We start from the raw sequence: 23162 nt of genomic DNA, 5'->3' as shown, positions 1-23162 counted from the left end.
TGATATAATAAGTTTATTCTTTTTGTTGGGTATGATAAATACTTCAGTTTGCAAAACTCGGTGACTAAAATGCATTTGAAATATATAAACAAAGTAATTCAACGTCAACTTTGTGTGTAGATAATAATTTTAAAATTTTAGATAACATTAAAATGATTACTGTCTTTATTTATTTGATTCTCAAAAAACAAATTATTTAACCTAATTTAAGAGTATGGAAGTTATTTGGCCATCAATTAAAAATACGGTTACAATATGTAAAAGCACTTTAATTCATCGCAAATATTCTTTCAACGAAACCAAATAAGTTCAATTATGTTACGTATAATCACTTCGTGGAGCCGTTTGATTGGGCAAATAATTTCTAGTTATATTCAGCATAGCTATTACTACATTGTTTGGTTGCTCGCATAAAAAGAATCAATCTCCTCCCTAAAATCAGCATAATTTGCACCTTGATTGTTTGTTTCTTATAAACATATTATTTTAGTCGAGATAAAATATAAAATAAGAATATTTATATATTAGCAATTTATGAACTAAAACTACTAAAATGACAAAGATGCCATTATCTATTCAGACTCATACGTCTTGTAATAACGTCAAACAAAAATAACTTTTACATTATTAAATTACTAATTTTTAAATTATAAATAAATCTCTACATTATCAATTCATGCCTAACTTGTTTACGAACTTAATAAAAATATCAAACATGATCATTATTCAAGAAAAAACATTTAGCACTACTTTTTTTTTTCTACCTTAAAGAGAAAGCAAAGAGAAAAGAGGTGTGAAGTGTCTGGAAAAATCTGCTGTACCTAAAGACGCTCCTCCTTTGGGTGGGTGGTCCTACAACAGGCAGTTTTTTGGCCGACCATTAGCTTAATTCATTTTTTGTGACCATCTCCACTAACTTTTTTTTTTTTTTTTTTTTTTTACTTTTCAAAAAAGTAAAATATATTAAAAGACCCCTTGGATTTTCTATGGTCAACTAAATCACCCTAGAATACAAGATTTGTCTTCTCCATATTCTCATTTCTTTACTTTCCTTTATCTAATAAATAAAGCAAAAAGAAGACTCATCCACCATCAACATCATCCCTAATATTATATTTTCAAAAAGTTCTTCTACATGTTTTAGCTTTCTAATTAGAAAAACAATTTTTTATACGGTCTAATACTTGAAAATAAACGATTTGGGTATATTAAAAATCTGCATCATCAGCTAAAGTATACATTATGCTCCCTTATTTTATGCCATTATGGTTGGCCAACAAAGTTGATCTTTAACTAAATTCGTTACTCCTATCATTGTCATTTTTCTTTTTAAAAAAAAAGATGATTTTGTTTATAACTTGTAATTTATTTAAGCTTCAATATATCGTGAATTATTTACTTACAGAACTAACAAATCTCATCCCAAAATGGCAAGTTATTTTGCTGAAAAAAAAGCCATCCTTTACTGTATAAAAATTGAGGATACTTCAGTCATTTCATAAATACATTACACTGGAAATATGTAATGACTCATCACTTGATACTTTTAAGAAATTAAATCTCCGCGGTGCCATATCACATATGTTTGAGTTCCCTTTCCTTGTCACATATCACAATAATCCAAATACCAGGACGAGCATAAAAGAATCATCAAAGGTTGGAGTGGTTTAATAAATACTTCTCCGGCCTTAACTAGACGCTTTGGGTTCGAGCTCTAGATATAGAATCGCCTTTGGTAGAAAATATTTTGTCTCCAAAGTAAAATTTTCTGGCACAAATCCAAATTAATCGTAGTCCACGACAGTAAATGAAAAAAAGAAAAAGGAATGAGCATAAAAGAAGCCAAAAAGCACACAGGGCCCCATGACCTCCCAATTAGTGCAGGTCAGCATCTAATTCTTATCTTAACCTTAATATTATTAATAATTTCCCACATGACAAATCAAACACCAAAAAGCAATAAGCGCCCCCCCCCCCCACCACCCACACACGAAAACAAGACAAGAAAATAAAAAGAAGGCTACAAACCAAAGGAAATAAACTTGGAATCTCTGGTAGTTGAGATTTCAAAAACTGCCTTTCTTCATGATCTCAAAGTCCTCTATCTCAAGAAGAAGCAACACCCAAGAAAACCTCACCTCATAACCAAAAATCCTTGTGGTTTTCCTTTGAAAAGGATATATCCTATTCCAACCAACTAAGATGGTGCAAAGAAAGGTTCCAAACAAGCTTGATATCAAAGCTGATCATATTAAAGCCAACAAACAAATGATGAACCTCAAACCATCTTTACCAACATCACCAAAACATGATATCAAGAACAGAGGAGCTGACCTCAAGACAAAGATGATGAAGAAATCAGGCAAAACCAAGCTCTCAAAATATGAAATCCGTCACTCACCCAAATTCAGAAGGCATGTTCCTCAGCCAGGAAAGCCACCACCTCTTGTCCATAGCACTACTAATTCATCAACACCAAAGAAGTCAACTCCAAATTATATGAAGTCCACCAGCAGTTCTGTTGCAAGGAAAGAGCAGTCTCAGGTTAGTTCAAGGAGCCCTCAAACTTATTCTCAAAGTTCTAGCAGAAAGAATTCAAATAACTCAAAGTTAAGCTCAGGTTCTTCTGTTAATAAACCAACAAGAAGTTTAGCTAGAACTTCTAGTTTGAAACTAGTGAGGACCACCCTGACAAAAACTCCCAGTTTTAAACCAGTAAGAGCTTCAACCAAGAAATCATGTTCCCCAGCTGTTGTTCTGTGTGAAAACTTCCACGTTGAAAGAGCAACATGTTCGTCAACTTTGAAAGAAGCTAAGTTTCCTTCATACCTTGAACTTAGTCCCGGAGCAACAGAATCAGATGGAACTTCTGTTTTTAAGGTCTGCCCCTACACATATTGCTCTCTTAATGGCCATCATCACCCTCCTTTGCCTCCATTAAAGTGTTTCTTGTCAGCTAAAAGGCGTGCATTAAAGACTCAGAGGAACTTCAAGTTGGGATGCCTATCTCCCCGTCGAGCTAATCCCCATGGATTAGGCTTGAATGCTAATGTACCAAAATCAATAGTGAATCCTACAGAGGTAGCTCCTCTGACAAATGAAGACGACGACAGAGATTTTTTTATCGAAATTTATAACAAAGAAAGGGAAGAGATGGCTGATACCATTAGTAAAAACACAAACTCGGCAGATGATCTAGTAACTTCGAATGAAGGCAGTGAAGTGGCAGCAGATGATACAGAGGGCAATCTTGATCAAAAGAGAGAAGATATTTCAGCAGAAATTAACATCCTTGGCTTCTCTCTTGCAGAGAATCTAAATGAAGGTGCTACTGAAGAGGCAGATTGTGAATCCTTGAGTATGCATAGTGAATTAGATATAGAAGAGCCTGAAGCTTCCGATATGGACTGGGATGTAGAGAAGTACTATGCAAACAGCAAAGGCGAAACAGGTTCAATCTCAAATGATATAAAGCCCATCACACTGGTTGATGATTCAGTTGGCAGCGGCGAGTTTATGGAAAAATCATCTATTCTGGAAGAGACCTTGGATAACGGAAGTATCATCTCTGGAATAAGTTATGATTATGATGACTCACAATCTGCCTGTTCGCACACAGAATTTGACATAGATGAGTGTGTTGAAGCGTCTGTGGACACCTCAAATAACTCTCTGGATGCCACTTTCTTTCTGGAACAGGAAATAGCTGAGAAGCCAGAAGATGAGCGCGGTCCCTGTCTAGCAGATGGCGAGGCAGCAACAATGGATAATCAGGTTGCTGTTACCTTCTGTCTAGAAGATGAAATTTCAGCTTCTTGCGAGGACGATACAACTCTTCAAGATGATGATGCAACTACACTTATGGGGTATCAAGAGCTAGATGTTTGCAATTTCAATGAAGTACAAGATGAAACATGCAAGGACAATCAAAAAAGTTCTGATGAAAACATTGCTGTCAAGATGGAAGACGCGAAAACAAAAATAGATTGCTGTGAACAAGGAAATGAAAATGATCATGGCAGTAATGATAAACAATTGGTAGTGGATGCAGATCTCAAGAGAACTGAAAGCGCTTCTGGTGTCAAAGCAGATTCAACAACTGAGGCATGTGAGGAAAAGCTGAACCAAATCAAAGATGCACCAAGATTTAAAGATAAGAAGACACATAAATATGATTCGAGTGTAGAACTGTCTGAGAGCTACACAAACCTGAGAGGCATAGCCAGGCGCATTGACATTGAGGAGCCAGGGGAATCAAAAGAATTCAATCCACGAGCCCCAAATTTCCTGCCAGTGGAGCCAGATCCAGAAGCAGAGAAAGTTGATCTCAAGCATCAGATGATGGATGACAGGAAAAATGCAGAGGACTGGATGGTTGATTTTGCACTCCGACGAGCAGTGGACAAACTTGCACCAGATCGCAAGAGAAAGGTAGCATTGCTCGTGGAAGCTTTTGAAACAGTCACGCCAACATCTAAATGGGAACCTCACCTCAGGCGCAGCGCAGCAGGATTTGCACATTCTAGACCAATTCAAGCTTGTCGCTGATGCCAGTTCAAGGTCAGTTACAAACTCGTAGAATTTGATACAATCCTGTCCTTGTAGCTCATATTCAAACTAGTATGATAAGGATCAAATCTTGAATTACATAAAGTTGTTTCCATAGATGAGTTACAGATCGGAACACATGTTTCCATTGTGGCACAGGTGGACATCAGCGGGGAGCAAGTTCTTTATAAATTAAGCCTGTCAGACCAAGAAAGCCCAAGACAAAATACATTTCTAGGAGCAAACAAGAATCTTAGGTCCAGGAGCAACTGTTTGTTTGGGTCCAGGAACAACTGGCTTGCTGCTCACAAGTCACAACCCTCCAGCGTGTGCAAAGATTTCAGCTTAATGGCATTAAGGGAGTTGATTGGGATTGAATGATGGAAACCATCATCATGGATTCTCGATAATTCGATAGAACCTGCTATTATGCTTATTTGTCGAGGATGATGCCTATCCATGCTTTAGTGTTGTTAAGGGTTTTATGTATTTTCATCTATGGCTTTAGCTACAGTAGGCTAATATTTCATGTATGTATCCATGAAATGTTATGATACCATGATCTTCATCTGTCATCTCGGCTACAATCTGAATAATGCCAATAAAATGCTTTAACATGCATGGTACCAGTAATCACAAATGAGCAAATTGAATTTAACGGCTCAAACATTGGTTATTACTAGTGTTCAAAGAGTTAACTGCAAAGTAAGGTAAGCAACAAAATGGTCGTAACTGCGCGCTAGGAACGATTTAAACACTATGAGCAGCACACTTAATGTCGCTTCACGTGTATAGAGGAAAGAACTGCAGCTCAGCCAAGTCACCTCTATCATAAACTTTTAGTCATTTCTCCTAAAGATTACCTAATTTCAGATACTGCTCTATCATGTTTCAACTGATCATTCTTTATCGATGACATTAGACATAACTTTAAGTATCCACTAATCTACCCAAATGCAGCACCTTTTTCCATTTCAATATTTAGGCCATGGTTTTTAGGGTATTATTTCACAATTTCCACTTCATATTAATTCTTTGCTACATTCCTTTCACAATTTTTTTATTAATAGTATAATCATAAGGCTGAAATGCTGAGCTGCTAACATCAGACAATTTAGCCATGAATATAAGGTGCTGGACTTTCTTTATGAGACCTGTGATTTCAACTCTTTTCAACAGGCTATTCTCCTATGCAGTAACAATAGCAATACACTGATATCTTTTCTCTTGAATCTAAAACTTCCAATTTCTAAAATTTTAGCAGTATTAGTTACCTTTTTTCCTTCAGTATTAGTTACCTCATGGGGCCAAGCTCAAACATGTCAAAAAGTAATTTTTTATTTCTCTTCAAAATGCCACACAACTTTAACTTAAACCTTGCATATAATATTAGAAAATGGAAATATTCCACATACAAACTATGCATTCAAGTATACTATCTTTTTTCTTCTGAATGCAATTTTCATGGAGTATGATGGAAACACATCACTTCTGAAGGAAAAGCTATTGCTTTGCGTCTAAGTGCAATTTGAGCCCTGATTCATCAATAAGTGATTGTAGCTCTTTCTGGTAATGGTCCAGAAGATGGTCATCGGGGCTGAGGTCATTGGCATCGGCCAAGCAGGAGCTGGATTTATCATCTTTACCACTCTCTTCCGATTTCTTTGACAGATAATCATGGAACACCTTAAGCACTTCCGTTGTTGAAAGAGATTGCACAGACTCGTGTAAATGTTGGAACTTGTTCTGGATTTCCTTAGTATCAACCATTCTTTCTTTCAAGTCATCAGGAAGAGAGGCAAAAGCACTTCAACAAAGAGGAAGAAAACAAAAAGAGAGAAGATCAAATTTAAATCCAACGCAGCATGAAGAAACTTTCTAGTTGGTAATACAAACTCAAATCTCCACAAATTCCATCAAAGAGATGCTCATACTCACCTAGTGATACCTCTGACAAGACCCCAGTTGTATCCAACATATACAGAGTCCCTAAAACCGATGTTAAATCCCTCTTGTGCTGAAGTTTCTTTCCCTTCCATAAGACCATCACGGTATCCAATCTGATAATTCATCAGGAATTACCAAATACAAATTGAATTTGCAACCAAAAGGAATACATCTAGTTTTGTTTTTCTGGATACTCTCAATCAGATTAAACTTGTAAGGATACAGTATGAAATTGGTCATGCCGCCTCTGCCATTCCCTGTCCATTTCAGATGTTTTATCCAATTTATCAGTAGAAGCATGACACAAATCTCCATCATCATTCCACACGTCGTCCCAATCGCTGTCTGGAATTAGATGTTAATCACAGTCAGTGCACTTAACACAACTATGTGCTGGAGAGAGCCAACAAAGTAAACCAGACATAAATATGGGAATATCTCCACTTAGCAGCATTTAACTAACATAATTATTCACAAATCGCGATAACGTTTTAAAATGTTTGAAATGAAAGAATAGGAAAGGACAGGAGAGATACAGTTCTTTCAATTTTAATTAATCTTAGGCAAACAAAGAAAGGAAAAGAGAGAAAAAAGCATTGGTTAATCAACAGAAGCTCAAATTTGCTATCATCCAAATCTGCTGAGAGTAGCCAGCAAAGAAGACCTTTTTATAATATAACGTTTTAAAATGCCAATGAAGACCTTCAGTTTTCCACTTCGATGGTTATTCAAATAAAGATGCAATCCCAGGAATAAGAGCACCGTATCATACCTCTTTTATTAACGGCAATCTATTTGATATTCAAATCTTAATACCAAATGCATTTCTAATTTTAATTATCAGTTGAAGCAATCAGCTAAAGTTCATACCATGTGAATCATTGTTTCCGGTATCGCTAGTCGACCTAAGACTTGATTGAAGATTTGACATATGGAAGGTGTCAGGGTAGAGTTCATTCTTTATACTGCTTTCCATCTCCAAACCTAGGACAATCAGCTGAAAATAGTACAAAGAGAAGAAATGAAGTCAATTCAAATATCATAAGCCAAAAGGAAACCAATAAGTAAAGAATTGAGTCACAATTATACCAATAGCCTTTGTCCTGTTGTGAAAAATTACAAATAACTTTTAAGCCAAAAATTTCCACATGTTTGCACAAACTGTATTTTACTAATAGAAGCATTTGGGTGCTCAATGGAAGCTAATTGTACCAGAATACATATCACTGTAGCTGGCATGCTTCTTGATAAAAAAAAAACAGAAAACTTATAAAATGATTGATGCAATGGGTCATCCATTTATACCATTTCATACACAATAGCTTCCAAGAATGCCATTCATTGCAACACAATAAAATATTTCATTCCAATAATTATTGAATACATTTATACCATCTTCAGTCCTGTTTGGTTATATTACCTCTTTACCGTAATAGATAAATAGTTCAGCTTACCGAGTTCGGATCAAGTATCCTCTGGTTGGAATACAGGCACTGATAAATAAAGTTTTAACCCAAAATTTGTAGCTTTTGATAATTTATCGGGAATTTTTTTTTGCAGCTTTTGATACTACAGAAAAATAAAATAAAAAATAATAAAATAAAGGTCTACTATCAAACAGAAATTGTATAATATGCAACCAAAAAGAACAATGTGCCAGGAAAGAAAACCTATTCCCAGCCTATGAGCTTCTCCTATAAATTAAAATCTTTTCGCCAGATTAAAACTTATCTATACCATACAAAATCAAGATGGCATTGTTTTTACTATGAACTGATACTGATATCTCAAACTGAAAAGGCATATGAAGTAGATGAATATCACACAATAACCGAATCACAGTAATTGTGATAACACAAGGAAGAAATCATTCCTTAACATTAGCAAAAAATTAATCCTTCTCTAATAGGTTTCATCCTTCCTACAGCAGTAGGATTTCAATTTAAAGGAAGATTTGCCGATAGATTTGCCCAAGAAAAACCCTATTGCCAACGTACGAGCTTCTCCTAATGGATTTTAATCTTTTCCCCCAGATTAAAACTTATATATCTCATTAAAAAATCATGATTTTTACATCAGTTTCAAGTTTCAATACTTATAGATTGAGCTTTTTGAATAAGAGGATCTTCTTACCTTAATTTGAAGCTTTCGAATTATGGAGCCTACCTTCCTTTGTTTCTTTGCCCCCTTCTTTCCTGTACTAAGCTACAACTCCTTTTGTCCACAAAAATATACTCTTGAGCTTGAGCATTAGCGTGGAGAAGAAACCGATTGGGGTCGTCACCCATATTTGCTCACCTGAATTTCATCTCATGGGATACAATCTGTTAGTTCTAACTAACGGTGTTAGGGTATTTGTTAACGGAGACTAAACTGTTCATTTCTTATAAAGGTGAAGGATTAAATATGCTCAAACTATATTTGAAGGACCATTTTACATCTACGAGCTATTAATGTCATTTTCTCCACAAGCAACCCTAGAACTATGGATTCTAATCTTTAATTTGCATACAATCATTTTAATATAAACTAGTTTTTGGATTCGTACGTTACGCGTGTACCCTATTGTAAGCACGTGATTTTTGCTTCACGGACAATCACTCCAAAAGAAATCAAAAAAATAATAACAAATGGCCTCACTGTACAATTTTTTCGATTTTTACGTGACATGTGCTGGTAGTCGTTTGTGGTTCTATCCATCTTTTATTTTGATTTATTTAATCTTATCAAACAAAGTACCAAATATGTATGTCATGTATAATTAAACCATAATTCGGTTAGTAAAAGAAAATTCACAAAATATGCGTCTTTTATTCTAAGGTGTGATTTAACCTATTTTATATTTTTGATATGTGAGTGATAATTGTGTTAAGTGTTAAATTAATGGTTGTTTTAATTTCGTTTTTTTATTTATTTTTAAAAAATTTAGAAAACAAAAGAAAAGAATGAAGAAAATCCGTTTGGGCCAAGAAATGAAACCAAAAATAGGCCCAAACCAATTTTCGACCCAGTCCAAACCAGGCCTCAGGCAGACCCCCCCAAACGACGTCGTATGAAGGCGTTGGATCTGAGCCGTCCGTCCAGGCCAATCCAACGGCCCAAGACCCCTTTTAGCAACCCGTTTCCAAACCCGACCCAGTAACCGATTCAACCCAACCCCTCACTTAAACCAAACGACCCCGTTTCTATACTAAACGACCCCGTCCCGTCTCTCACCAGCGGATCCAAGCCGTTGAGATCATCTGATCTAACGGCCCAGATCTAATCCCCTACCCCGTATATAATCTCCACATCACACCCCACGCCCCCCAAACCAAACCCCACCTCTCACCCCACTGTTCACCATCTTCCAGAACCCCTTCCCCTCAAACCCTAGCAACCCTAGGATTTCCCCGACGTAAACCCGGCCCCCCCGGACTCCGATGACCACCAAAATAACACCCCCGATGCACCCAACCATCCTGAACACGGATCCGTTAACCTTTCACCTCGAATCACCCCGTAGCTTCTCGAATCTTCGATCGAAGATTCGAGCAAAAACCAGACCTGCACCCCTTGACCCCAAACTCACACCACAGCATCTCCTGACCTCCCTCACCCCCTGAACGGCTTTGGTTCCGTTCAAATCTAACCAAAGAGGCTCGAGCACCTAACTCGAACCTCAAGAACCCTAGGACTAGGATCTATGGGTTCTGTCCGAATCAACAACAAGATCAGGGTCTAATAGACTTTTGCCGAGGTGTTCTCAGTTGAGAACACATCGATTAAAGTCCATTCGACCCCAAAATGATCTGGCCCGAGTCCGAGCATTTTTAGTCTTAGTTTCCTTTCCCTGAGGTATTTTTCCTCTTCTTTTGTCCTCTTAAATTCTATCTGTCTTTCATGTTCTGGTGTCTTGGTTTCTGACTTGTCCGTCCATGTGTGTAAGTTTTGAGTTAATGTTGAGCTTGTTTGTTGGTTTTATTGTTTGTTTGATGTATATTATAGTTTGTGTAGTCATCTAAATAAGTGTCGTCAACTGAATTCACTTGAAAGATTGAAAAATCAGGAGCCTACATTTCAGTATGATTACTGTGTCTGTTTCTTTTATTTTATGATGATACTTGTAGGTCCGATATAGTAGCACTTCGATCATAGTTTGCATCCTTAACTGCATATTGGATCAATTGGTTTTGAGTTGGTCAGGTTTGGCTCCCAATGTGGCCAACTCATACCATTTGATTGGCACCCCTGTGTGTTTAAGTTTGAATCATGGCCTGAACTTAGGCAGAAAATTGGCTATTAGCTTTAGGAATCTAACAGATCAGCCTGAAAGCAGTATTGAGTTTAATTAGCTAGTATTCAGGTATTGGCTAAAATCAGAAGGGTTTGTATACTGAATATTAGGAGTTAGGGTAATACAGTAATATGCAAGGTTTAAGGGTAGTTTTGGCATTTAACAGAGTTTGGTCAGGCAGTAACTTAAGAACATGTCAAGTGGTAATTAAAATACTATTAGCCTAATGACAATGGAGAACAAAACATAAGAGTGGGAATTAAATGAATACTTAACTAAACCCATGACTCTTGAATAGAGCAATAGGCCAGGCGTGGGGAACCAAATGACTTGCATCAAGAAGATGCTTAGGCATGGGGAATGAAGGGGATGGGCAGACCTTAGGCTGGAAATTCTAGGCAGACCTGAGGGGGTTCTCTTTTAGGTTATAAATAGAGCTATTTTTAGCTAAGAAGGGGCTGGAAAATTTAGTCTTCAGAGAGGTTTGGTGAGTTGGAGAAAACTGAAAGAAAAAAAAAACAGAAAGAAATTTCCAGAAATACTGTAACTGAACACTGTCCAAAAACTGCACAAGAAATCAAGTCAGTTATCCTAACTGGGGCTGTTACTATTCCATTAGGAGATTCTGTTTGTTTTCTGCTGGGATTACTGCTATTCTGAGCTTCTATATGTTGTGGATTGAGTTTTGGTCTTACTGATTATCGAAGCTGTGTTGGTTATTTGCTGAGCTTGTGTGACTATTGAATTTCTGTTGCTATTGCATCAAAATATTCTGGTTTTCTCGACTGTCTCACTATTCTGCTTCTGGGATCGATTGTTTGGTACTCGACCACTGTGGGTTTCATCGTTTGAAACTGCTGTTGGTCGTTTGTGGACTATTGGCGACATTGTTGCTGATTGTTGTTGTTGTGTTGTGGCTGTTTGGTTGCCTGCTGTTGATACTTTTCTTCTTCTCCTTCTTATTGTCCAAACATCCAGGTACACATTCTAAATTCACTGATGTAATGATGGGTTTGGAGCTGAATAAGAAGCACAAGGTTGTTGCAGTCCAAACATGAGCATGATTACCTTTATTCTGCTGCTTGTAGTTTAGAATATTTGTGTGTCTAACAAGTAAAGTTTAGCTTTCAAACTATGTAATAAGACAGTTTTTCAGTCCATAAAGAGTTTGGTCTGGCAGTCTATTGTTGCATGTAAATCAGTAAGAAGCTAGCTGGATAGTAGTAATACTCGGCCAACAATGGCGTCACATAGGGTCTGTTAAAATGAACGCAGTAATCACATTTGTTTCGCCCTAATTCATCAGTAGATAATGTGTATTTTGAAGGCACCCTAGGCAATCTGGATTATAGCCAAAAGATAAAAATCGTGTAGCTAAACACGTGATAACACCACTTAAGTTAGATAGGGTCAGCATTCAGTCGCTTCGTTTTTTAGTGTCAAACATGTAAGGAATAATTAACTGAACCTTATACGTATGCCCGTCAATAAATAAGGTCGAATATGTCTAGTTTCTTCGCCTAAAAATAATCTGCTTCGATACTATTGTGCGCCAATCTCATGTTTCAGTTTTCTCGAATAATAGAATATAGAACACGAGCAATCCCTCCTTGTACGAACTCTACTGCAACTTCTCGTTTGTGTCAGTCGTAAACCAATAACTAATAAGTTACGCCTTTTCAGCATGTAATTAATCGAGGTATTTTCTTTTTGTTTTTTAGAGACAAACTTAATAGAAAATTTAGATGCTATAGGATATCCTTTTAAAATAAAGACGAGATGAGCCTCGACAAATAAAGAACGCACAAGCTGCGGGGCCTTCGTTAAATGTATATGTCAAAGCATTCAGTTTCCGGGGCGGACCGTTTAGCAAATTCCACGGCCATACCCAAAACAACAATACGCTAGTCGCTTTAGGCGCGTATTAATAATATTATCTCCTTAAACTCGGGTGTATATTTATGTGACCCAAGTCCAAATCTCAACGGAATCGAAATGTGTCTCTAATCATGGGTATATTGATTATGGCGTGGTCCGAGGTGCATTTCCATGACGTTGCAAATTCTTTTAATAATAAATGAGATGAGCCTCGATAAACAAATGTACAAGCTGCGGGGCCCTCTAAATGTGTATATTAAAATACTTAGAATTCGGGACAGGCTGTTTAGCGAATTTCACGGCCTTTCCCAAAATAACAATACGCTAGTTACTTTAGGCGCGTATTTAATAATGTTATCTTCCTAAACTCGGGTGCACATTTATGTGACCCAAATCCCCATCTCAACAGAGTTGAAATATAGCTTTAACCACGGGTACATTGATTGTGACGTGGTTCGAGATGTGTTTTCCACGATGTTGTAATTCTTGATAAAAATAATAGTAAATGACAAAAGCGGTTAAAAGATAAAATTTGCACATAAGTTCCTATTTGTATAAAAATCAGATAATCAAGCCGAATATAACAGTTGAACAACCGTGCTAGAACCACGGAACTCGGGAATGCCTAACACCTTCTCTCGGGTTAACAGAATTCCTTATCCGGATTTCTGGTACGCATACTGTAATATGGAGTCATTCTTTTCCTCGATCCGGGATTAAAATTGGTGACTTGGGACACCCTAAATCTCCCTAGTGGCGACTCTGAAATAAACAAACCAATCCCGTTTCGATTGTCCTTTAATTGGAAAAAACTCCCTTGTACCCTCGCGGGTACGTAAAAAGGAGGTGTGACAGCTCTGGCGACTCCGCTGGGGACCAAAAACCCAGAACCACCGGTTCAGGGTTAGAAATTCGAGCTTAGATAAATTGTTATATTTGGTTTTATCTGATTTTTACATGTTTGAGCCTAATGTGCTAAATGCTGCTTTACTGCTTTGATATTATTTGAACTGTACATATAAACTGTGCCGAAACCTTCTCTTCTTACCTCCGGGGAGAAGCTCGCTGGTCGAGACTCCCTATTCTGTTAGTATCAATGCCCAAGTAGAAAGAGGCTCGGATAAGTTACAAAGCCGGACGACCCCGCGGGTCCTCGGTACGTAACCCCCTCCTCGACTCGAGTTGTCCGCTCGTGTATGCCAGGTTTAGAACAAAGCCCAGTTTGGAGCTTAGTAAAACATAACTTCATGCCGAATCCCTAGTAGGAAAACGCTTATTTGCATCACGTTGCATTTGACTTAGGGGGCTCAACACAGGGGTTGGGCCCGTCCAGGAATAGCAACCTGAAACAAAACAAGAGGGAGACCATCATGTGGCATTTTGTCTGTTATCGCATTAATTTGCTTCAAATTTGCATGTTGACCGGCAGGTGGTAACGGGAATTTTGAAATAAATAAATAGATAAATAAATAAATAATAAAAAAAATGAAAAAAGGGAATTTCAAAATTTCTCGCTTGAGAGGCAGTGACCAAATGTTTTTGAAAACCGTGATAAACTTCTTACCCGAACTACGTCGGTTTGATTCCCACCAGATGTGGTATACGTAGGCAACCCTTATCGGGTCCAACTCCCCGATTCTGTTTACCAAAAATTATAGATACCCATGTATGTATATACACATATTATTTCTTGTCTAAAAACACCTTAATAAATGTGCAGAATGAGCACAAATAGGAGTTCATCTGAGGCCATTATAAACAAAGTTCCTCTGGGCTTACGCATGTGGTGGAGCGACTTGGGAAGATCAGGGCAAGATACGGTCAAAATATACTTGGGAAATTTGGTCGGATTGCTGGATATCGATCCGCGAGGGGACGTTATCAGGGCTCTAATTTCATTTTGGGACTCGGCCCACAACGTATTTCACTTCTCAAATTTCGAGCTCACCCCGACACTGGAGGAGTTGGCAGGGTACATTGGATGTCCTAACATCCCTATGAAAGAACAGTATCTCATTGCGCCAAGGGCCGTAACCATACACAAGTTCCTGGATATCGTAAAGATCCGCAGAACGGTACATAACCCAGAGTTATCAAAAGGGTTTTGTAGTTTTGCATTTCTGTACGACAGGTACGGTCATCTGGGAGGGTTCAACAATCCCGAGAGTAAGATCTGCAGTGGGGAGAACCGGTTGGAATGGGAGAGGCACAGATGTATTGCGTTTATGATAGCCTTTCTGGATTTTTTGGTATTCCCTAAAAGAGACGGAAAAATTAACATACAAATTGCTGGGGTCGTCAATACTTTGATCAGACAAGAAAATAGCACTCTGGCACCACTGATAATTGCGGAAATTTTCCGCGCGCTCACCTTTTGCAAAACCGGAGGAAATTTCTTTGAAGGATGTAATATACTGCTACAAATGTGGATGATAGAGCATCTATGTCATCGCCCTCAATCTCTGAAGTATGGGTCATCACAAAAGACTTGTATAGAAGAATTTCCCACCAGGATCGACGGGTTCAGATTGCCGGAAGGGGTCGCCGAATGGGTCACGCTACTACGCTCTGTTTCAGCAAACCAGATAGAGTGGGCATTCGAGTGGATACCCCTAGATGAGGTCATACACATGGCGGCCACCGAATCTTATTTGCTGTTGATGGGTCTCCAAAGTATCCAGCCTTACGCACCATGCAGGGTGTTGAGGCAGTTGGGATGATACCAAGTAATCCCGAAGGAAGAAGATCTCAGTAGCCAGGTGATTGAAATTGGACCTGGTGGGCAGTTCCCTGAAGCATTCATTCGGAGAATCTGGAATGAATGTCGAACCCTGAAGTTAGATACCTGTGTACGAGATCGGGCTAAGGGCGAAGTGTCTCCGAAATACCTCCCGTGGTACAAAAGAGAGCTTGAACATCAGAGACCAACTAAGAGAGCTCACATCCAAGGCTTTGAGGAATCTTCACAGGCAGAGTGGAGCTGGTTAAAAAGGGAAGAAGGCTACCGGGCTGAAATCGGGAGGCTAAAGCAACAAGTCGAGAGGCTTGTATTTGAGAACAACGTGCAAGTCGCCTCGGGGCAGGGCGAAAAGAACAAGCTAGCCCAAGAGAACCAGATACTAAAGGCCCGCCTACGCCAAGCCAACAAAAGTAACATTGACCGACAGAAACGTCGCTCCGACGAAAGGTTGATAGCAAGTTTGAAAAATCAGGTCGTCCAAAGCCAAGAAGAATTAGAACAATCAGAAGCCCGCATAGCAAGGATGAAGGACAAATGAGCAAAATGCACAATGGCCCGGAAGCAGCGTCTGCAACAGGTCATAAGGGATTATGAACTGAGCATCGGGACATTAAGGGAAACGAATTCCACTCTTCAAGAGCGGATCTTCAAGCAAACACGAGATGCCGAAGCTGACAGAAGGCGCTGTTACGATGCAATGACCAGAATGGAAAGGCAAATGGAGATGTTCCAGGATCAACTTGCCAACAATGCGCAAACACTAGGATTAAAGAACCAACAGATAAGGCAGTTGTTCGCGGAAAGGGACAACATTCGAGGAAGGATCGACGAGATTGAGCATTAAATCTACATGAGATGCCTGGCATGCGAGCAAATGCCTCGGAAGACCCTCCTTGTTTCCATCATGGGCTGCGTCCACCGAATCATGAATGAATTGAAAAGCCTGCAGAGGGACCTCACACCAAGGGCCGCGAAAAGGCCGAATGATGCCTCGCGGGCCCTTAAGTTGGAAAATTAATCTTTGGTCGAGTCCTGTTTATTTGGCTTCGTTGCTTTCCCATATTTTGTTTTCTTTTCTTTTAGTCAAATCAAGTTAAAAACTGTGGAGTCTGTACTGTTGCTATTTTTGTTTGAAGTAATGTGTAATAGCAAATTTTGATAATGAAATTAAGTGACTCCAGAAGAATTTTTATTTGTCTTTACTTTGAGGCAGAACTACGCCTGGTCTGATTCGCGCGGGGACGTGATACGTAGGCAATCCCCATAAGATTCGACCGCTTTTGATAAAGAAAGAAAAGAAAATACAAAAATAAAATGAAATACAGAGTTTCCCAAAGTGCTTTAAAAAGGGGACAAATGAGCAAGCCAGGATGACGCATGTTGTTTGAAACAAAGCACGTAGAAACGGTTAACTGCCTAGGAACATTGCATCCTCTATGTGTTGTGATCAAATTTGTTAAACTCTAATGCTAACAAAGTTTGTTGTTGTCTGATCCAGACAGTTAGTTGTTCAAGAATTCTGGCAACACACCCTTACCAAACCAGATCCAAAGGACCGGTAGCAATAAGCATGACTACTTCAGAGAATAGTAACGAGGAAGAAAGGCCGATGAGCCAGTTGTTAAAAGAAGCGATGGAAAAGATTGAAAGGATGAGACTAGAGATGAATGCAATACAACTAGCTTTAGCCAAAGCACAAAAGAGCCCTGAACCACTGGGGCACATACCGGAATACCCTCATTCCAGCCCTTCCACAAGCCTCCCAAATCCCCGTTATCATCAAGAAAGAAGCCCTCATGATTCCCAAGCTCCACCACCCCATCAACCTCTACCAACACCCAATATTTCCACTTTTGTGGGACCTACATCAGCCACCTTGCAAAGAACGACCAGTGAGCCATTGTTTCAGGCTCACGATACGCAGTACTACCCCCTTGAGCCTACATTCCTTGCCCCCGAACCACAGGCCTACCATCCGCACTTGGAGGTACCGGCAGAGATTGAAAAGCCGGTTAAAGCCCCTGAACAGGATGATGTATTGAGAAAGTTCAAAAGCCTGGAGCAGTCCTTCAGGAACCTGCACAGATTGGGCAACCAAGTCAGCGTAGCTTACAAAGATCTATGCCCTTTCTCGGACGTCCAACTCCCGGCTGGGTTCAAAATGCCTAAGTTTGATTTATATGAAGGGCACAGTGATCCCATGGCACATTTGCGGGGATTCTGTAGCAAAATGAGAGGGGCAGGCGGCAAAGATGAGCTGCTAATAGCTTATTTCGGCCAAAGTCTGAGCGGATCTGCACTAGAATGGTATACCAGGCAGGATTCCAGTAAGTGGTACACTTGGGATGATCTGGCGCAGGCTTTCGCAGGTCATTTCCAGTACAATCTCGAGATAGTCCCTGACCGTCTCACATTATTGAGAACTGGGAAGAAACTCGGGGAAAGTTTTCGCGAGTTCGGGTTCCGCTGGAGAGAGCAAGCAGCCAGAGTCGATCCTCCCATAAGAGAGGGAGAGATGGTGGACTATTTCTTGCAAACATTGGATCCAACCTACTTTGGTCACTTGGTGACGACGGTTGGAAAATCCTTCAACGAGGTGGTGAAGATAGGGGTCATGATAGAAGAGGGTCTGGGGTCTGACAAAATCCTGAATTACTCAGCACTCAAGGCAACGACCCAGGCCATTCAGAACGACACGGGAGGTACGTTGAGGAGAAAGAAAGAAGAAGTTGCCACGATCGAGGCAGGCAGTTGGTCCGGGTCTGGCAGGCCATACTACAACCAACCTAGACCTCACAGGACAAATTACCCATACAACCCACCACATCACTACTATCCACCCCAAGAACCGCATTTCACCGTCCATCAAGCCCAGACATACACCCAACCTCCGGTTTGCCCACAATGGCGTGCGCCAGCTCCCCACAATACATACCCAGCTCCACATAATACCTACCCACCACCGCAAAATACCTACCCTCCACCCAGAGCATACAGGAACCCTCCAGGGACAGGTTTTCGAGGGAGTCAAGCTGCTAAAAATGATAGGCTACAGAAACATAGAGCCTTTACTGAGCTGGAAGAATCCTATACCGCCGTATTCCACAAATTGAGACGGTTGGGTTTGGTAAGTCCTGTCGAACCCAGAGAGAAAAACCCCCCGCCTCAAAATGTGAACATGACGATAAGCTGTGAATATTGCTCAGGGATGCTGGGACATGAAACTGAAAAATGTTGGAGACTGAAGAAGGCGATACAAGACCTCATTGATACTAACAAAATCGAGGTCCATACACCAGAGGCACCTAACATCAATCAGAACCCACTGCCAGCGCACCACGAGACGCACATGATCGAGTTGGTGTATGAGGAAGGAGAGTTGAGAAAGCCCTCGCAAACGGTGATGATGATCCAGGCCGCTCCGAGAGAAGGATCGACCAGTGGAGGAGTGGGGGTACAGTCGCAGGGAGAAGGCGTCAAGCCAGTAGTAATATTGGGAAAGAGCCCGTCCGCTAAAACAAGCAAACCTGAGCCAAACAAGTTGGGAACTCCGCCCACACTCGCAGTTGTGCTGAAGGGGGTATACAGAGAACTAGTCACCATAAAGCCCGTAGTCCAGCTGCCAATGATTGATAGAAAGGCTGTGCCTTGGAAATACGAGAAGGCAGTAGTGATGTACAAAGGAAAACAGGTGGAGGAAGTTACTTGCGAAGCACAAGGGCTGACTCGATCAGGTCGGTGTTTTGCTCCGGTGGAGTCAAGAAGAACCAACCCAGCTGCAACCAAGGAACCTGTATCCGAAGAAGAGGCTGAGGAGTTCCTGAGAAAGATGAAAGTGTAGGACTACTCCGTGGTCGAACAGCTGAGGAAAACACCGGCCCAGATCTCGCTGCTGTCATTACTGATCCATTCTGAGGAGCATCGTCGGGCCTTGATGAAGATATTGAACGAAGCTCATGTGCCCAACGAGATTTCTGTAAACCACCTGGAAACCATTGCCAACAAGATTTTCGAGGTGAACAGGGTAACATTCTCAGATGATGACCTGCCGATGGAAGGTACAGAGCATAATAAAGCTCTCTACCTAACTGTCAAATGTGAAAACTCGGTAGTTACTCGGGTATTGGTGGATAACGGTTCAAGTGCCAATATCTGCCCATTATCCACTCTGAACCAGTTAAAGATCGACCACGGAAAAATCCGCAAGAATAGCATCTGTGTTCGAGGATTTGACGGAAATGGAACAACCACTGTAGGGGATGTTGTACTTGAATTGACCATCGGTCCAGTCCTGTTCACCATGGAGTTCCAGGTGTTACATGCCACAATATCTTATAACCTTCTGTTAGGACGACCATGGATTCATGCAGCCAAAGCAGTGCCCTCCACCCTACATCAGATGGTGAAGTTCGAGTGGGAAAGATAAGAGGTCGTGCTACACGGCGAGGACACGGCGTACACCATGGGTGGCGCCATTGTACCTTTCATAGAGACCGATGATGACAAAGGTCCTTGGGTCTACCAGATTTTCGATACAGTGTCGGCAAACAAAATTTCTGAAGGAGAAATCATCCCGCACCCTAGGGTATCTGCCGCGACAGTCATGATGGTCTCGGAAATGCTGGGTAATGGATTCGTGCCGGGAAAGGGCCTGGGAGTCGAGCTTCAGGGGATTGTCCAAACTGTCTCCCTGCCTAAAAATCTGGAAACTTTCGGATTGGGGTTCAAACCAACCGCAGCAGATGTAAAGCAAGCGCGGAAAATGAAGAAGAAAGTCTGGTATCTTCCCAAACCCGTGCCACGTCTTTCAAGATCTTTTGTCAGAGCAAGCGCCAAAGGGCCACCGGTCCCAAAGATTCTAGGACCATTGATTGGTATGGATGGGGACTTGAATCAGAGTTTTGAGAGGCTATTCGCTGATGTCAGTATGGTAGAAGCTGGAGAAGGTTCCAGCAGAGCAGAGATACAGTTTGTGGGGCCTGAGGCCAAAACCAACAATTGGACAGTTACTCCTCTTCCTGTCCGAGGGGAGTCTTGGTAGTAGGCTTTGATTTATGTTTTGTTTGTTTTGTTTTGTTCGGATTATTCCAGGGTGTAATCCAAATTTTACTTTTGTTTTGTAAAAGTGTGAACCCTTTTATCCCGCAAGTTTAATAAAGTTCTCTTCTTTTGTCCCATTTTAATTTTGTTTTGTTCTTTTTCTTTCTGAACAGTTCTCTTTTTATTGGTTCTAACGACATGGCATGCACAACGGATCTTCGACCTAGTCTAATAAATCAATCTAAATCCGACTTAATGACACAAGAGGTCGTTTGCGACGATGAATCTGAATATGACGAAGATAAAGCCTTCGAAGAGATAAACCGAGAACTGTGCCAATTTGAAGAAAAACCCAAACCTAACCTAAATGACACTGAGGCTGTGAATCTAGGGGATGCTGATAATGTCCGAGAAACCAAAATCAGCATCCATATTGAGCCGAATGTTAGGGAAGAATTGATCAAAACCCTCGTGGAATTCAAATATGTTTTTGCATGGTCATATGATGATATGCCGGGATTAAGCACCAATTTAGTGGTTCACAAATTGCCCACTGACCCGGCATACCCTCCGGTCAAGCAAAAGCTAAGGAAATTTAAGACAGAAATGAGTGTAAAGATCAAAGAAGAGGTGATTAAGCAGTTGCAGGCGAAGGTCATTCGGGTCACTCGATATCCCGAGTGGTTGGCCAATGTGGTACCAGTTCCAAAGAAGGACGGGAAAATCAAGGTGTGCGTCGACTACCGCAACCTCAACAAAGCAAGTCCCAAGGACAATTTTCCATTGCCCAACATCTATATCTTGATCGATAATTGCGCTGGGCGCGAGATCGGATCCTTTGTGGATTGCTATGCGGGTTATCATCAGATCCTAATGGACGAAGAAGATGCGGAAAAGACAGCATTTATCACGCCATGGGGAACTTACTGCTATCGGGTAATGCCGTTCGGACTGAAGAATGCCGGGGCAACGTACATGCGAGCAATGACTGCTGTGTTTCATGACATGATACACAAAGAAATTGAGGTGTACGTCGATGATGTGATCATAAAGTCTTGGCGTCAGGAGGACCATGTAGCAGACCTAAGGAGATTCTTCCAAAGACTCCGAAGGTATGATATCAAGCTTAACCCGGCCAAATGCGCATTCGGAGTTCCATCAGGAAAGCTGTTAGGATTCATCGTCAGTCGACGGGGTATTGAGCTGGACCCATCTAAGATCGAATCCATCCGAGATTTGCCACCGCCAAAGAACAAAACAGAAGTAATGAGTCTGTTGGGTAGACTCAATTACATCAGCAGGTTCATCTCTCAACTTATGGCGACTTGTGAGCCCATATTTCAGTTGCTGAAAAAGGATGCTGCGGTAAGGTGGACGGCAGAGTGTCAAGAGGCTTTCGACCAAATCAAAGGGTATCTGTCTAATCCACCCGTGTTGGTCCCGCCTAAGCCAGGGAAGCCCTTAATTCTCTATCTGACGGTCCTGGAAAATTCATTTGGTTGTGTACTAGGGCAACATGATGACACAGGAAGGAAGGAGCAGACCATTTACTATCTTAGCAAGAAATTTACAGTATATAAGGTCAAGTACACTCAACTCGAGAAAACATGCTGCGCCCTAACTTGGGTAGCTCTGAAGTTGAAACACTACCTGTCCTCGTATACTACTTATCTCATATCCCATTTGGACCCATTGAAGTATATCTTTCAGAAACCTATGCCCACAGGGAGGTTGGCAAAATGGCAAATTCTGCTCACAGAGTTTGATATCGTCTATGTGACGAGGACAGCCATGAAAGCCCAGGCGCTGGCCGACCATTTGGCAGAGAATCCCGTTGATGAAAAATACGAGCCTTTAAGAACGTATTTTCCCGACGAAGAGGTAATGCATACAAATGAGCTGGAGTTACCCGAGGAACCAGGGTGGAAGCTTTTCTTCGACGGAGCCGCAAACGCGAAAGGGGTTGGAATAGGAACAGTACTCATTTTTGAAATAGGACGTCATTATCCTGTTACGGCTCAACTACGCTTCTATTGCACCAATAATATGGCCGAGTATGAAGCTTGCATTTTGGGTCTGCGGTTGGCTGCGGACATGGATGTCCAAGACGTTTTGGTCTTAGGAGACTCGGACCTCTTGGTGCATCAGATTCAGGGCGAATGGGAAATACAGGACTTGAAACTCATACCTTATCGACAATGCCTGCACGATTTGAGCAAGCAATTTCGATCGGTGAAATTCAAACATATCCTGAGAGTTCATAACGAGGTTGCGGATGCATTGGCCACCTTAGCATCAATGTTGCACCACCCTGACAAAATGTATGTTGACCCTCTGCACATCTAGGTTCGTGACCAGCACGCTTATTGCAACACGGTAGAAGGGGAAGTAGATGGTGAACCTTGGTTTCATGATATCAAGGAGTACCTCAAAATGGGGATATATCCGGAACAGGCCACTGGAGACCAAAAAAGAGCCCTTCGGCGTCTGTTGAATGGTTTCTTCCTCAGCGGAGGAGTTTTGTACAAAAGAACCCCGGATTTGGGATTGTTAAGATGTATAGACGCCGGTCAAGCCACGACAGTCATGGCAGAGGTACATGCTGGAGTTTGCGGGCCACATATGAGCGGATATGTATTGGCAAGGAAGATCCTTCGAGCAGGGTATTATTGGCTTACCATGGAGCATGACTGTATCTCTTTCGTGAGAAAATGCCATCAGTGTCAGATACAT

General features: G+C 40.9%; 2 protein-coding genes across 2 annotated transcripts; one reads left to right on the top strand and one right to left on the bottom strand.

The window, feature by feature from the left end:
* The first annotated feature begins 2030 nt into the window (after positions 1–2030).
* On the top strand, positions 2031–5174 carry LOC104233620 (uncharacterized). Its single transcript, XM_009787046.2, has 2 exons — positions 2031–4560; positions 4708–5174. Exon 1 carries the CDS (start codon positions 2203–2205, stop codon positions 4546–4548), a length of 2346 nt encoding a protein of 781 aa, XP_009785348.1. The 5' UTR covers positions 2031–2202; the 3' UTR covers positions 4549–4560; positions 4708–5174.
* Positions 5175–5912: 738 nt separating this feature from the next.
* LOC104233621 (protein YAE1-like) lies at positions 5913–8821 on the bottom strand. The gene is made up of 5 exons (XM_009787047.2): positions 8629–8821; positions 7366–7492; positions 6719–6840; positions 6487–6608; positions 5913–6355 (listed from the first exon to the last, which is right to left on the bottom strand). Exons 2-5 carry the CDS (start codon positions 7469–7471, stop codon positions 6052–6054), a joined length of 654 nt encoding a protein of 217 aa, XP_009785349.1. The 5' UTR covers positions 7472–7492; positions 8629–8821; the 3' UTR covers positions 5913–6051.
* Between the last annotated feature and the right edge of the window lie 14341 nt (positions 8822–23162).

Source organism: Nicotiana sylvestris, chromosome 9 (assembly GCF_000393655.2).
Source record: "Nicotiana sylvestris chromosome 9, ASM39365v2, whole genome shotgun sequence".
NCBI lineage: Eukaryota > Viridiplantae > Streptophyta > Magnoliopsida > Solanales > Solanaceae > Nicotiana > Nicotiana sylvestris.
Note: the sequence above shows the minus strand (reverse complement) of the source record. Positions and strands in the feature narration are given on the sequence as shown.